This window comes from Hypanus sabinus, chromosome 7 (genome assembly GCF_030144855.1).
Source record: "Hypanus sabinus isolate sHypSab1 chromosome 7, sHypSab1.hap1, whole genome shotgun sequence".
Taxonomy (NCBI): Eukaryota; Metazoa; Chordata; class Chondrichthyes; order Myliobatiformes; family Dasyatidae; genus Hypanus; species Hypanus sabinus.
Genome location: NC_082712.1, coordinates 138,121,408 through 138,138,978, shown reverse-complemented (window position 1 = coordinate 138,138,978; position 17,571 = coordinate 138,121,408). Strand labels below are relative to the sequence as shown.

At 38.2% G+C, this 17,571-nt stretch overlaps 1 protein-coding gene across 9 annotated transcripts in view; it reads right to left on the bottom strand.

The window, feature by feature from the left end:
- The window catches only part of plekha7b (pleckstrin homology domain containing, family A member 7b), a 422,578-nt gene that overhangs the window by 111,637 nt on the left and 293,370 nt on the right, over window positions 1-17,571 (bottom strand). For all 9 annotated transcript variants that reach the window (XM_059975737.1, XM_059975738.1, XM_059975736.1 and 6 more), the window contains one exon: window positions 2,244-2,419. In XM_059975737.1, coding sequence (XP_059831720.1) covers window positions 2,244-2,419 — 176 coding nt within the window. The remainder of the gene's footprint in view (window positions 1-2,243; window positions 2,420-17,571) is intronic.

Genomic DNA, 17,571 nt, shown 5'->3' with positions numbered 1-17,571 from the left:
ATGCAAAGGCAGATGGAACAATAGGCTCAACATTTTGACTGATCACAAAATTCTGGTAAAAGAAATCACACACCAGGGACATTGAGGGATTGGATTCCTTTTCAATGGCAGCACCTCTCAGGATCTGACACGCCTTGCTGGAGAAGCACAGTCAACAGACCCTCAGATCGGTATGAAGTCTGCAAGCCCCGAGAAGCTGTGTGATTCCTCCATCTGTGCTCTTTGGTCAGAGGAAATGACTTGTAACCCACTCTATTTGTATGAATCAGCACCTGTAACCACCCTTACATTCCAGAAGATGACAGGCCATAAAGATTACAAATTCCTGCAGCCCAGCCAGGAAGGAACACTAAACTTAATTGGCAAACAATGCAAGTGAACTTTGAGCTAACAGGCCAAATCAAATTTAAATGACGCCCTGTTCCCTCCATTTAATCCAATCGTATTGTCTCACCGATAACTAGTTTACCACACAAATCTGCAGTGATGTAGCATTCCAGCAAATAAAGGGAAATGCATAAATATTTCTTGAATAATTAGATGTCAATTTACAACTTTTCTCACTAATTTTATTTTTAAAGAAACAAAAATTTTGTGCAATCAATTTCAAGTTCAAATCAAGTTTATTGTCATCTGAATTTACACATGTACAACCAAGTAAAATAACATTCCACCAGACCACAGTACACACACAATACATATAATCACATGCAGCACATAAAACGTGGCCAAGTGATTAAGGCGTTGGTCTAGTGATCTGAAGGTCACTAGTTCGAGCCTCAGCAAAGTCAGTGTGTTGTGTCCCTAGGCAAGGTACTTAACCACACATTGCTCTGCGACAACACCGGTGCCAAGCCCTTCTCTTCCCTTGCCCTTCCCTTGGATGACATCGGTGGTGTGGAAAGGAGAGACTTGCAGCATGGGCAACTGCCGGTCTCCCATACAACCCTGCCCACGCTTGCACCCTAGAAACTTTCCAAGGCACAAATCCATGGTCTCTCAAGACTAACGGATGCCTATTTTGCATAAATCAAAATATTACCACACATACTTGAATAAAATATAATTGAAAATGCATGTGAAGTGCACACAGCACAGGTAAACAGTACACAGCTCGCTGTCCTAGTGACAAAATCTCAGTGGTGGCAGAATATTCATTAGTCTCACAGCATGAGGGAAGAAGCTGTTACCCAGTCCGGCAGTCCTTGTCTTGATGTTCCTGCGCCTCCTTCCTGATGGTAGTGGGTCACAGAGATTGTTGGATAGGTGGCAGGAATCTTCTCCTCTCAGTGGTTTTTACCATCCTTGTAGGGCCTTACAGTAGCCTGACAGGATACTCTGAAAGTTGTTAGAATGAGACAGGAGCCTTGCACACCTCAACCTCCTCAGAAAGCTGCTGCGCCTTCTTGACTAATGAGGTGTTATGGGCCCTGGTTAGATCATCTGTTACATGCACACCAAGGAAATATGTGCTCTTCACTCTCTCTACAGCACAGCCATTATTGTACAATAGACAGTAGCTGACCCGTGCCTTCCTGAAGTCCACAATCATCTCTTGGCCGTGTTGAGGTTCAGGTAACTGTTCTCACACCATTCGACAGGCCTCTCTGTGTGCTGATTCATCATTGCTGCTGATGAGGCCGACCACTGTTGTATCAACAGAGAACTTGACCGTGCATATCGAGTAGGGTCTGGCAGCGAAGTCATCAGTCAGCAGTACGAACAGCGGCCGGCTGTCAACCCAGTGCTCAGCCTGAGGTACTACACTTCTGTTTGCAACTGGTTTCTGGAGTTGGAGATTAATGAACTCCAGTACTTTGTCAAAAGGGCTTCAAGCATAACTAAGCAACAGTGTCAAACATCAACAATAGGAAAGGTGAATTTCACACCAAATCCAATCGCTTACTGGAAACATATGTCAAGGTTTCTTTTCTGAAAGCTGCAGCTGTTAGGCATTAACAAATCAACTACTTGTGGCTGAAAATTTCCTCAAACCTAAATGACCAATTCACTTATTCCAGTAAAGTTAATTAAGATTTGATTAAGCTATTTGTCCTCGACTCCAGAAACCATTTATATTTGAATCCACAAACCCCAGATCTCCAAAACTAGTGAACAGGATGTCATTTTGCTATCACTTCAAACGGAAAGAAATCATTATCAGCTGTGGAACTAAAACGAACAGAACAACACATTTTCAAACATATGCAGATTCCTATTATTGAATAAAAGTGAAGAATAACCTTTTTAAAGTATTAGTTTGCATAAGGGCAGCCTGGTTCATAGCCCTGATCCAGCCGTTCCTATCCTCTTGAGTATCAGCACTGAAATAGTACGTTCTCATGCTCGTACGGTCTGCCTGGGAGCCAATAATAGAGTTCATGCTGTAAATGTACGTCCGCATGCCTGTATGGGTTGCCTGGAAAAGAAAAGAAAGTCATGTAAATCACAGGGAAAATTATTGAAATATTTAGCCAAGCTTTCAGTTTTAGAAGTGACTTGCCAAAGAACAATGGGCAACCTCACTGCTGGCAACAGAAATGATTTTGCTCTTCTCATAGTTAGCATTCAGTAGATTTTCTAATTAGTAGAAGGATTTGTCAGAATCTTGGACACAGCACTCTTGTTCACTTCACATGTTGATACAGCATTCTATTGATCCTGCTTTAATTAAACTTGGTAACAAAATAAAAGCAAAACAAAGTGATTTTCGCTTCTTCCAATTTATTTTAGCCAAAACTTTCTGAATAACACAAGGAGAAGCAATAATATTAAAAATGAAAAAGTGATCAAGACATAATCATACAAATAATTCTTTATCATTATTTCCCAGTGCAACATGACATACCACTATTTCAAAGCATTTGGGCTCCAAGTTCAAAGTAAATTTATTTTCAAAATATATATATGTCACCATATACTTTCTTGAAGTGTTGGCGCGTGGCCTAGTGGATAAGGCATCGGTCTAGTGATCTGAAGGTCACTGGTTCGACCGTCAGCTGAGGCAGCATGTTGTGTCCTTGAGCAAGGCACTTAACAACACATTGCTCTGCGACGACACCAGTGCCAAGCTGCTTGGGTCCCAGTGCCTTTCCCTTGGACAACATCGGTGGCGTGGAGAGGGGAAGGCTTGCAGCATGGGCAACTGCCGGTCTCCCATACAACCCTGCCCAGGCCTGCGCCCTGGAAATCCATGGTCTCACGAGACTAACGGATGCCTATATACTACCTTGAAATTCATTTTCATGCAGGCATTCACAGTAGATACAAAGAAGCACAATAGAATTAATGAAAAATTACACACACACACACAAAGGACAAACAACCAACATGCATAAAATGCCAAACTGAGTGACTACAAAAAAATCAAATAAGTAAGTCACGTCTATAGGTTGTGAAGCATTTCAGTGCTGATGTGAGTGCAGGTATCCACGCTGGTTCAAGAGCCTGATAGTTGATGCTTCTCCCCGGGAGGCTACAAACAGGCGATGCTGTGGTTTGAGGCCTTGTCCTTGGTGACTGAGGAGGTTTTTTGCCAAATTGCCTAGGATCTTCACTGAGGAATCTGAAGATACAGTTGCTCAAGGTGATGCTATTAAATACTGCAGCCAGATGATTAGCACAGGTCTTCAGTACTGGGCCAGATGCTTTCCATGGGTTCACTCTCCTAAAGGATGCTCTGACATCAATGTAAGAGACTGAAATCACAGGCTGAGGGAGTTTGTGAAGGGTGTTCACAATACCTTCTTGTGTAACTGGATCCTTGATCTCCTTATTTGTAGACCCCAGTCAGTTTGGATTGGCCACTACATCTCCATGATCACCATTAGCACAGGTGCAGCACAGGCCACCGGTTTTCGTTTCAAGACTGTGAGGCTTAGCACTCTACTGTCATATTCAGGCTTGTTGACAATATTGGGAAGTTGCATTGTTTGCTGTGTAACCAAAACTATGTAATCAGCTTTGAACTTGCTATTTGCTATGCATGTATCCAATTTAGTAGGAGAATGAAATCTTAAGAATGTAGAAGACAATGCTGTGTTAATGAGAGGTAGCTAAGAGATGTAGATTAGAACATGATTAAGTCAATGGGTAGAAACAATAGTGGCGGATGTACTTGTGATGAGTAACTATAGACTGATTGGATAGGCTAATACAACTAAACCAGGAGATTGCTATAAAAAAATGCTATCTACAAGGATCGGTGGGCAATCAGCGACTAGCTCAATGACTGTCTCAGCTTTGATTTACAAATTAAAGCTTAATACTTCTTGAAGAATCTTCTGTGTCTCCTGGTCATTTGTGGGGCACGAGAAATCATGACAACACCACAATTATTCGACGAATCAAGATGGTGACGAGTTGGCATTAGGAAAGAATAATGAAAAATCTGGTTAACTGCTGCCACAGCACCAATCTCTTACTCAACAGATAATAACTGCTTCTGAACCTGATGGTGTGGAACCCAAGGCTCCTTTAGCTCCAGCCCGATGGTCATAGTGAGAAAAGTGTGTGGCATGGATGAAAGGTGTCTTTGACAGTGGATGCTGCTTTCCTAAGGCAGCAGTCCATGTAAATGTGCTCAATGGTGGGGATGGCTTTTCCTGTGATGGACTGGACTGTATTCACTATTTTTTGTAGGCTTCCCCATTCTTAGGCATAGGTGCTTACAGACCAGGCAATGATGAAACCAGTCAGGATACTCTCCACCACACATCTATACAAGTCTGTCAGAGTTTTAGATGACGTGCCAAATCTGCACAAACCTTTACGAAAGAAGAGGTGCTGCAGTGCCTTCTTGTAATGGAGCCAAGGAATTTAAAGCTTTGGACTCTCTCCATCTCTGATCTCCTGAGGAAGACCTACAGTTTCCACTTCCTGTAGTCAATAATCAGTCCTTTAGATTTGCTGATGTTGTGTGAGGGTTTGATGTTAAGGCATCATTCAACCAAATCTTCATTCTCCTTCTTTTATGCCGATTCATCACCACCTCTGATTCGTCCAACAACAGTGGTGTCTTGTAGAGCACTGGGCTAGGCACACAGCCCTGTGGTGCAACTTGTGATGATGGTGATTGCGGCAGAAATGTGGTTGACAATCCAAAGTTAATGGGCTCTGCAAGTGAGGAAATTGAGGATCCAGCTACACGGGGAGGTAACACGAACACCATTCAGAAACTCCCACAGTCACCAACGAGCCTGTAATTTCAGTTTCATACGCCGACATCAGAGCATCCTTCAGGAGGGTGAACCCACAGAAAGCATCTGGCCCAGACGATGTACCTGGCTGTGTACTGAAGACCTGTGCTAATCAACTGGCAGGTGGGCTTACCAACATCTTTTTTCTCTCGCTTCAGCAGGCTCAGGTACCCACCTGCCTCAAGCAGGCTTCAGTTATACTGGTGCCCACGAAGATATTGGTAACGACGGGGTCACGTGATGTCATGCCATTGATCGGGTGCTTCTCTGAATAACTCCTACAATAAGTTCTTTACAACCTGTTTATAAGGCTCTCATATAACCATAATAAAAACAATGGTTAAAAGGAAAAATCATGGAAATCCTACAGGTGCTATTGCTGCTGGCCTTGCACTCCTGGGAGCGTCTGGAGTTGAGGGACGCAGGAACAATGGTGATGAGGCCTGCTTGTCGGATAGTTCCTCCGAGCCTGCGGAAGGTCTGAGGACAGCTGCAGTGCGACGCGGTGATGGCTCAGGTAGTGACCTCACGGCCACGATTCATGAGTTGGCCGATGTAGTCCGGACTTTAACCGGTAGTTTGGACGAATTCGAGAGTCATTTAGACCTTATCATGCAAGAATCTAAGGAAATGAAGCAGACTTTGGAATCGTTAAATTTGCAAACCCAGGATTTAGAAAATAATACAAAATTAGAAATAATACAAAGCCTGGAAAAAGAAAAAAATTCCTGGAGGATAGAGAAAGTAAAAATAATGGATAAACTGTAGCAGAAGAAATAATATCAAAATAGTGTGTTTAAAAGAGGGACTGGAAGGAAGAGACACAGTGACTTTCTTTCAAGAATGGATCCCCAAAGTTCTGGGGAAAAAGCATTTTGACAAAGAATTATAGAAAGAGCCCACAGGACCTTCAGAGCAAAGGCCGCGCTCTATACTTTTATGCTTTTTGAAGTATCAAGATAAACAGAAAGTATTACGACCTGCAGCAATAGAGGCCAGAGAGAGAAATGGCCTATTAAGAGTTTGAAGGGAGAAAGATACAGTCAGCCCTTCTTATCCACGGGTTCCACATACGCGGATTCAACCAACCACGGACCGGAAAAACCTGGAAGTTCTCCCTCCAGCACTCATTGTTTGAATGTGTACAGACTATTTTTTCTTGTCATTATTACCTAAACAATACAGTATAACAACTATTTACATAGCATTTACATTATATTAGGTATTATAAACAATCTAGAGATGATTTAAAAGGACAGACAGTCCCCGGGTTAAGAACGAGTTCCATTCCGGAGTCTGTCTTTAAGTCAGATTTGAAGTTGGAACAGGTACATAGGGTATTATTTAGCATCAGTTAGTCAAACGTTTGTCTTATTATATAGTATATATTTTACATTTCTATACATATAAAACACTTAAGAAAAGTATGTATTTCAAGAATTAAACCATTGCGTTGCTTAGAAATAATTGTAGCTTTCATCAGGGCAGGGCCTTTCACATGCTCCATTAAATTGTTCCAATTGTTGACCGACTGTAGCCTAATGTTTTTCCATTGACTGATGGCATTTCACCTCTTTCCGATTGCTTTATTACTTGCACTTTATTTTCAATCATGATCATGATTATTTTCGTGAACAGAAACACTGCAGATTCAAAGCTGCACCAGGTCCTAATGTCCACCACATTGAGACATGTTAAATAAGGTCCGGGGTTCCGCTGAGTTCTAAAGACCGCCGCACTGAGACAGGTAAAATAAGGGACTTCAGCATCCGCGTTTTTTGGTATCTGCAGGAGGGGTCCAAGAACCAATCCCTCACGGATAAGGAGAGCCGACTGTATTCTTCTTTCCAGATATTAGTGTGGCTTTGTTAAGAAAAGGAAAAGACTTTGACTTAACAAGGAGGTTATTAAAGAATAAAGGTCTTCAATATTCTTTATTATATCCAGCAAAGCTGAGAATTACTCTGTTGGATGGAGGGAGGAAATTTTTTACTAACCCCCAGGAGGCGATAAACTTTATTCAAAAAAATATCCGAGACATCGCGATTCAGAATATTCTTCTGGAATAAGAGGCCTAGAAAGATGCATCTTGGACAAAATATATGAAGAAAATTATTTGATTTTCTTCATTAATATAGATTAATTTTAACAACATTATAATATTGAACTTTGAATCTGTATGATTATGGATGAAGACTAATAAGATTAAAAATATTGATTATGGATGGTCTTTTTGAATTATACTACTTAGGAAATACATAGTTCGTCTAATTTTGTTATAACTAGTATGAATAGCTTTGATTATATAGATATCATATTTTGATATGTTTAATTTTTGGTATGCTGGATATATATTAAGTTACAATATTTAGTAAGTTTCTTTGAATTCTCTTCTTTATTTGGATATGTTGCTATATTAATGATATTTACTTTCAATATTATAGATGATGTTAGATATTTAGTAATAACAGGTATGGAATATAATTTATTTTTACAGATGTTTAATTAAGGAGTTATTGGGGGAGTGGATAGTTTTTTCATCTTTTTTTAAAAAAAGATTAATTACTGTATGATATATGTTAAAGAATGTCCACCTTCAGTGTGATGTTTATCGGACCCCACAGTAAGAGGGGTTAAGGCGCCGTGGGCTTGGAGCGCCAGTTGGGAGGGTTTTTCTCCCTTTCTTTTTCTTTTTTTAAATTTCTTTTTTTCTTTTATTTTCTTTCCTCTTTGGTTTCCTTTCTATTTTCTATACTCTTTTGAGAATGGCACCAAATACCTCAGAGTTACTCAAAGAAGTGGGATTAATTTACACTTTTTTTGTGGGCAGGATTTATCAACCAATGAAATCCAATAACTATGTATAGAGCAATTAAATTTTTAAGTCTTAATGTTATTGGGATAAATGAACTGATAAAAAGGAAAAAGGTCCTGGCATATCTTAAAAAATCATATTGATATTACCTTTCTTTAAGAAACTCCTTTTACAGTGACAGAACATAACAAATTAAAGAGAGGATGGGTTGGTGAAGTAATAGCCTCCTCCTTTAATTCTAAAGCCAGAGGAGTGGCAGTATTGATAGGGAGGAATTTGCCAGTGAAGGTGGAGGGTATTATCATAGACCCGGCTGGGAGATTTGTTATGGTCAATTGTCAAATATATTCAGAATCTGGATACTTTTGAATTTATATGCTCCCAATTATGATGACGAGAAACTTATCCAAAATATTTTTTGAAAGTTGTTCAAGGACATGAAAATATCTTAATTGGAGGGGATTTCAATTTTTTTCTGGATCCAATTTTAGATACATCAGTTAAAAAAGTCGTGAAGGTCAGGGCAGCAAAAACCACCCTGGCCTTCATGAAGGACTTGAATATAATAGATGCTTGGAGACGGCAACATCCAAGGGAAAGAGGCTACACCTTCTATTCAAAACAATATGATTCCTACTCTAGAATTAACTTAATTCTAATATCAGCTAAATTAGAAAGTAGGATCATTCAAATAGAATATGCCGTGAGACTACCCTCAGACCATTCACCTTTAATTATATCAATTGAAATGACTGATAAACAAAAAACATTATATAGATGGTGCTTTAATCCTTTGCTGTTGAAAAGACCAGAGTTTTACAGTTTTATTAGAGCTCAAATAGAACTGTTCTGTGAGACGAACTCACCCTCTACTGTCAATAATTTCTTATTATGGAACACATTAAAAGCTTACTTAAGAGAACAGATAATTGGATATGTGAAGAGTGTAAAAATAAACATGTAACAGAATTAAATGAATTGGAGAAAGAAATAACACAATTAGAAAAAGATTGTCAGAATTCAACAAGAGGAAAATTATAAAAAATTAATAAATAAAAAAGAGTACAACACAAAACAAACCTATGGAATAGAAAAAATGATACTAAAATCAAAACAATATTATGAATTAGGAGAGAGAACCCAAAAAGTACTATCTTGGCAACTGAGGATGGAAGAATCCTCCAGAACAATAAATGCGATTCAAACAGGGGAAGGTAAGATTTCATATAAGCCAAAAGAAATAAATGATATTTTTAAGCAGTTCTATTCGGAACTATATAAATCAGAATCAGTGGGTGACTCCCAGAAAATTGATGATTTTTTGTCTAATATACAATTTCCCAAATTGAGTCAACAAGATCAGGAAGAATTGAATGCCCCTTTTTCTAGGGATGAAATTGAAAAAGCCCTGGGCTTATTACATGCTAATAAATCACCAGGAGATGACGGTTTTCCCCCTGAATTTCATAGAGAATTTAAGGATCAATTAATGTCCCTTTTTATAAGGGTTGTGATTCAGGCTGAGGAGACCCATACTCTACCGGAATCCTTTTCAACAGCAATTTTTACATTAATTCTTAAGAAGCATAAGGATCCGCTAAAACCAGCATCTTATAGGCCTCACTTTTAAATGCGGACTATAAAATTATAGCAAAGGCATTAATTAATAGATTAGCTCGATATCTGCCAAAATTGATTAAATCCAATCAAACAGGATATATTAAAAATAGACAATTATCTGATAATATTGGCAGACTATTGACTATATAACATTTAGCTAAGATGAAGACTGTAGCAGTGGCTTTAGATGCAGAAAAGGCCTCAGATAGACTTGAATGGGATTTTTTTTATTTAAAACAATGGAAAAACTTGGTCTAGGCCAAATATTCATAAATTGGATAAGAGCACTTTACCATCAATCTAAGGCCAAAATAATTACGAACGGGCAGATTTCACCAGTTTTCTCTCTACATAGATCTAGTAGACAAGGTTGCCCATTATCTCCAGCTCTATTTGTTCTGCCAATAGAGCCATTGGCTGAGGCTGATGGATGAGATCCAGGCATAAAGAGGTTTAAAGTGGCCCAGGAAGAATATAAAATTAATTTAATTGCTGATGACATTTTAGTATGTTTGGCTGACCTGGCCGACTCTTTGGTAAGACTTAGGGCCTTGCTGGACAATTATGACATCGTCTTGGGATATAAAATAAATTGGAATAAAAGTGAAATTTTACCTTTAGGTAGAGGGGACTATGCCCAATATCAATATGGCACTCAGTTTAGATGGGTTAAATCCAACATGAAGTATCTGGGGATTAAGTTTAATCATAATTTGGATGACCTTTATAAACTTAATTATCTCCCCTTGCTGTGGAATGTCGAGGAGGACCTACATAGGTGGATAAACCTGCCCATCACACTGATGGGCGGGGTAAACTGTATAAAAATGAAGATAATACCAAGACTTAGTATTTTTTTCAGTCTTTACGTATCCCATTATCTAATTTTTTTTAAAGATTCTCAATGGACATATTCATCTATTTTTATGGCCGGGAAAAACATCTAGAATCTCCATGGAAAAACGGACCTGGGACAATAAATTGGGAGGGTTAAAATTACCAGATTTTAAAAAATATTATTTAGCTGCACAAGCACATTTTATTGCTTCTTTTTTGAAGAGACAACTATTCCTTCTTGGGTTACAATTGGCTTACACATGGTAGGAGAAGAGATGGCAGAAGAATTTATATATAAATGGGACTCCAAATTAATTAAAAAGAAAACAAACATTCCTCTACTGAGACAAGTAATTTATATCTGGGAAAAAAATTAAACAATTTATGGGTGTTTAAAAAAAAAAGGAATATCCTCAAAGACGCCTCTATCTCAGAACAGATTAATACCCATGACTCTGGGTAATAAATTTCTAGTCACCTGGTATCAGCACGGTATTGAAGATTGTTATAATCAGCAGAGGCAATTTATGTCTTTTGAGGGACTTAAAAATAAATATAATTTATCTAATAACACATTCTTCTGCTATCTCCAATTACGATCTTTTTTGATGGACTGTTTAGGTCCATCACTGGCCCTACCAAGGTGCTCAAAGATGGAGATTCTAATTCGAAAGGGGAATACAACTAAATTAATTTCTGTTATGTATTCTTTATTCCTGGACCAATGCCCAAAGCTTGGTATATACAGATCGAGGGAGAGATGGGAGTCGGGTTTGGGCCTTGTAATTGATCATCAATGCTGGTCCCATCTATGTTTGGATAGTGTTACCACTCTTATCAACTCTAGATACAGAATGATACATTTTAAATTTTTTTACATCAGTTGTATCTCACACCTGAAAAAATACATTAAAATAAACCAGAAATTTCTGACAAGTGCTTCAGGTGTGGCATAGTTGTTGGTACCTTTATGCATTCCACCTGGCTATGCATGAAACTGAGATCATTTTGGATAGATCTGGGGGAGGTACTGGGAAAGATTCTGGGGATGGATTTCCCCCTCGACCCAGAATTGTTTCTTCTGGGGAACTTAGCAGCTTTGAAAGTTAACCTCCAGGAATAAATCCAAATTTATTAAAATTGCGTTGTCAGTGGCCAGGAAATGCATAGTGGTAACATGGAAATCCGATTCCCTTGTACGTATTGATAACTGGAATAAAGAAATGCAAAGTTGTATACCCCTTGAGAAGATTACTTATACCCTTAGGAATGGATACACTATGTTCTTTGAGATTTGGCAACCATACTTGGATTACTTCAATGCCCAGATTGTTTAATCTATTTATTTTAATTTTTTAAAATTAATATATCCCTTATTATAAGCTAGGTTCTTTAATTTGTATTTTAAACTGACTCTGAGAGCTGGATGCCTGCTCTTTTTTTTCTCTTTTCTTTCTTCTTCTCTCTTTTCTTTCCTCTGTCCTTTATGTTTTTTTCCTCCTTTTTTCTAAACGCGGGGAAATGGTGTTGGAATAGGTGTTCTTTTTTTACTCCCGGACTTATTTGAATTATTTTTTCCCCAATATGTATTAATTGTTGTATTAATTAAGTCCTTATATTCCTTCTTAAAAAATTAAATAAAGATATTGGTAGCCTGCCTCAATGACTTGCAGGTACATCAACTGTGAAGAAATGCTTTGGACGCCAGTCACGGAACATCAACTCTTGCCCGAGGAATCGCCTTCGATTGCTTACCGTCACAACTGGTCAACAGCAGGTGCCAGTTCATTGGCTCCACTCAGCCTTGGAATATCTGGACAGTGAAGATGTATACATCAGGATGCTCTTCACTAACCACAGCTCTGCATTCAACACTCTCATCCCCTGAAAACTAATAAGGTCCTAAACCTTGGCCTCAATAACACCTTGAACAACTGAATCATCGATTTTCTCACTTGCAAGACTGCAGTCAGTTCAGATTGGCAAAAACATCTCAATTACCATCAGCACAGGTACACCGTAAGCTCTAATGCTTAGCAGCCACCACAATCACCTAACTGAAGAGGCAAACATCCACTGTTGCTTACTTAAGAAATATCAAACAGTTGTAGGACAATAACACTTAATACAAAAAGACATCCCCTTTTGGAGAAAAGCAGGTTAATAAATACATCTGACACTGGGAGCAATGTTACAGACCTGATATAACTATGCTAGATTGAATGGATAAAACATGGCAGTGTTTTCTAAAGTCTGCAATGCAGCCGATATGTCACTGTTTTATTGGCGGACAGCTGGAGCAGACAATGTTGGTGGTGGGAGCGGGGGTGGTGGTCTACGTGGCCTCAGTCACACAAGGACAGGGCCTCAATCCGCGGTGTAGCCTGCTTGTAGCCACCCAGGAGCGAGGCAGAGTCAGTATGCTCCATCGGAGCACCAGAGGCAGCGTGGCACTGCACCCGTGTTGGAGTTCACTTGGCAGAAGACAAGATGTATTGTGCTCAACTGCAGACTACTGCAACACACGTGGACTCAGGAACTACAACTATATATTTTTTCTGTGTGACTATATTTTACTGCTGTTTTATATGTGTTAAGTGTGCCTTGTGCTGTGAAAGATCATTGTCTCAGTGATTTGCACTTTAGCCCTGGAGGAACGCTGTTTTGTTCGGTTGTATTTATGGGTATTCATACGTGGCTGAATGACAATTAAACTTGAACTTGAACATAAGTTTGCAAGAATTACTTTAAATACACTTGAAGTTTTGCTACATCTAGGAGAATCTTTTCCAATACAAATTAAATCATAAGTGCAAACAAGCATTTCATGATGGATCAACCACTCCAGTCCAGTTAAATGGAAGGACTGTGATTAAAAGAAATGAATTATTTCCACTAATCCATAGCTAATATAATTAGCTTTCTAAATAGCTTGTAGTAAATATATGAATTTTCTACAACTGGTGTACAAGGAATCTACATCACATTTACATTAAACTTTGTGCCACAAATACAGTCCCCCCTTTTAAACTCTATGTTGTTGATTGGGCCCAAGCACTGACTTTGTTAATCCCACCAGACGATGGTCTGTCAACCCTCAACTCACCAGTTTATTTCTACTTTCCATTTTATGCTTACTAATTAATTCTCAGTAGACTAATTCATTATGCTAATTCCATTCACCTTAATTTTTATTAAATAGTACTTATACGTTATTGAATTAATTTTGTGAATATATATTAATTCTACAGTTTTTGTTATTCAGAAATTAATAACCTAAATTTTGTGTGATTTTTAAGAACTGTGTTATCATATCACTGGAGATTCCAGCATTTCTCCTATTTACCATGCCAGTCTAACTGGCTCGTGGTTCCTTGCCTGCTTGAACTGCTAAACCACATTGTCCAATTTCAAATCCACAGGGATCATGGTAAAGACAAAAAAAATCAATGACCAAAATCAATGAGCGAACCATGCCTGCAGACCCCTCTTAAATCTCATTAAATGTTATGGTTCCAATGTTTCTGGGTCACTCCACTGTTGCAGAAACAAAATATGTTTCCAATATTTCTCTTTCTCCTGCAAGCCACATAGTTATTTTGCCTACTTTAATCTATAAGGGGCACATAGACGCATTTATCTCTTTCTTTTTGAAAAAGACCATCAATAAATTGCAGTTTATACTGTAGAACAAGGAATCAGAAGCTGTTTAGGAACAACCTTGGCCAGGAAATTTTCTGCTGGTGCTGGGCTACACACATGCACACACTTGTCACTGATCGACACACTGTCTGTGTTAACCTTGCTGCTGGGAAAGGCTGTGTCACTAGAGATGCACACAGATATGTAGGTCAGCAATGAGTGCAGGCAGAGATTGCTCAACAGAAATCTCAGAGCAATGTTTTATCCTGTCGATATGAGCAATGAACTTGTTTAAAAAAATAGACTTGTTAATCTGCCTTAGTCATGGAGCAATACAGCAGAGAAGCAGACCCCTCAGTCCAAATTGTCAATTTGCCTAATTGGCCCAAATCCCTCTAACCCTGTAGTATCCATGTGCTTGTCTAAGTACCAATTCAATAATGAAATTGCACTCACCTCCACTCCTTTCTGACACCTCATTCCACATACCCACCAGTCACAATGTGAAAAATTTTCCCTCTTATGTCCCTTTAAATATTTTCCCCCTTTCATGTTAAATCTAAGGCCTCTAGTTTTAGACTCCCCTACCCTGTAACCCTTCAGCCTAGTTATGCCCCTCATGATTCTATGAACTTCCAGAAAGTCATTTGTTAGCCTCCTGGACTCCGGGGAAAAAAGTCCCAGCCTACACAGTCTTTCCTGACTAGTCAAACACTCCAGTACTGGTAACATCTTTTGTATTAATTGTGCACATAAAATACAAATAACTGACCGCCCCAGTGCATAGAAAACCTCTTGGCACCCAAAGATAAACAATTAAAAGCTCAAGCTCTATTTTCTGCTTCTGATTATGTCAAAAATAATGGCTTCTCCTTTAATCCATCTATGCTTCACCTCAGCTACTCCTTGTGATATAACCATATAACAATCACAGCACGGAAACAGGCCATCTTGGCCCTCCTAGTCCGTGCCGAACCCTTAATCTCACCTAGTCCCACCTACCTGCACTCAGCCCATAACCCTCCACTCCTTTCCTGTCCATATACCTATCCAATTTTACCTTAAATGACCCAACTGAACTGGCCTCTACTACTTCTACAGGAAGCTCATTCCACACAGCTATCACTCTTTGAGTAAAGAAATAACCCCTCGTGTTTCCCTTAAACTTCTGCCCCCTAACTCTCAAATCATGTCCTCTAGTTTGAATCTCCCCTACTCTCAATGGAAACAGCCTGTTCACGTCAATTAAATGGGATATTAAATCCTATCTTGTAATCACTCTGTGGGTATAGAAAAATCCTGGAATTTCACAAATCTGAAAGACACAGCTTCTTGGGCAATCTGCAATACAATGAAAATTAAGAATACAAAGATTGAGGCACACTACAAAAAAATCACTTCGCACAAATTAAAATTTCTTTCTAGGGTTTTTTGGGGTACTGAGTATCATGCTCCAGAAGAACACTGATTACATAACTATATTTGTAGCCTTTAGGTCCAATTTATCAATAGCCATTGCAGAAATTAACTCCATTCGATCAAAGATTAATTAAAAGCACAAGTCCTTCAGACTCTTTAGAGGCTTCCTCACACATACTGGCCTCAATACAAGACTAAACACAAGGCTAGTTACAGAAAAAAAATCAAGCAAACCTGACATTTGCAATATAACTAAGCTAAGCTAAAACCTGATTTACGTAGAGGTTTCATTCAATTTCCCATCCATCTATAACATATTCTCACCAAGAAGCTTTATAGAATGAAAACCGTTCAATGATTTATACATATTTAGCTGAATGAAAATCACTTGAGGGTCTACTCAAGATATTGACGGTGGTGGTAGTTGGGTAATTACAAATTTTGCTTGTATTATTTATTTATCTTGAGCTTTATGGATCAAAGCAAAGCCATTTTAAAGTCAAAAAGATAAAGAGTGAACAAAATGACAATTCACTTTAAAAAAAACACTACAGTAATGCAGTGTAAAATACTCTGGACCTCAAGTGAATAGCTGATTATTTCTTTTCATAGGACATTATGTGTGAATAAACTCAGACTTGGCTACTATCCCTCATCAATAATTATCCACCCAGTATTCACTTCTGGGCTCCTATATGAAAATAAAGCAGGCATTCAGTAAAATGCCGAGATTTGACTAAACCTACAGAAATAGAACCCAGCATCAGTTAGCACCTTAAACACAGCAAAAAATGGTAAAGAAATGTTTCATTAAAAATGACATCTTCATATTCAAGTTTAAGTTGCACATTTAAACTGAAAAATCTGCTGATAACCACAATTCAGAGATTAAAAGTTTCTCTATCCTCAGGTATAAATTTAAACTAACTAGAAATGATCAATCCCCTTTCCTTCCTCATATGTTCTAAATATTCCGCACGCAACATTGCCACTTTATTAGTTGTCAGATAAGTATGCAAAACAAATCACGATATTAATTGCATAAATATTGCTCAATACATTCATATTCTTACTGACATTGAATATGGCCCTTCCATTCTCTAGCACTGTAGGTTACTTCAATAAAGCTACTTCATTTTTCATTCCAGTTTCTTCCTGCACATTGTTTAGTTCCTAAAATTCCATAATGATTACTTAGATAACTGACTCCTACTACACTCCATAGCTACAGCTATCAATGTAACAAAATTCAGTTCTCCCTTTCTATTAAAAAATTCAGAACATCCCAGTTAAAACTGAGCTCAACCAATGTAACTTTTCATATAGATTGACAGCCGTTCAGGAAACTTAAAAACAGTCAGTAGACTTGTGTTTCAGCTGCTCCTGCCAATGACCAATTATTAATTTTTAGATTAACAAAGACAGCAGAACATTTTGTGATTCAAATTGCAGATTACATATCTGAAACTTTTAAGACAAGTGAACAGAATTAGGTTATTTGGATACATAGTTAATATAATAAATACATTTACTTTGACTAGTTTTACAAGTTCCAAACTACGTGAATTAATTGCTTCTGTCTTCAAAGTTTCACAATGGCTACCAACTTAATGAATGGATATTTATTTGTTAAATTAAATAATTTCCATCAATTACATTTAGAAAAATATTGCTGATAAGAAAACAAGTCAGTATTATCCTAGTCATTACAGACATAGTTGGCAGTAACAATGAAATCTGCTTTATCGAGCATATAAGGTTCAAAACAATCACTTAAACTGAGTAAGGTTTCTGATTATGTCCTCTACAGGCCTGCCATTAGTTCAGAAAGCCATCTGCAGAACACTCGGGGCCAGGTATTGAACCATACATGAAAATGAGTGAAATGAAATAGAGATGGGTTCAATATAGATTTAATGTGCTTCTGATGCAGAACTTTTATGTATGCAGCTCCTACTGTGATTAAAGGCACCTGAGGTACCAATAATGTTCATTGTAGCATTTTGTCACAATAACCACAACTAACTCTGCAACAACTCA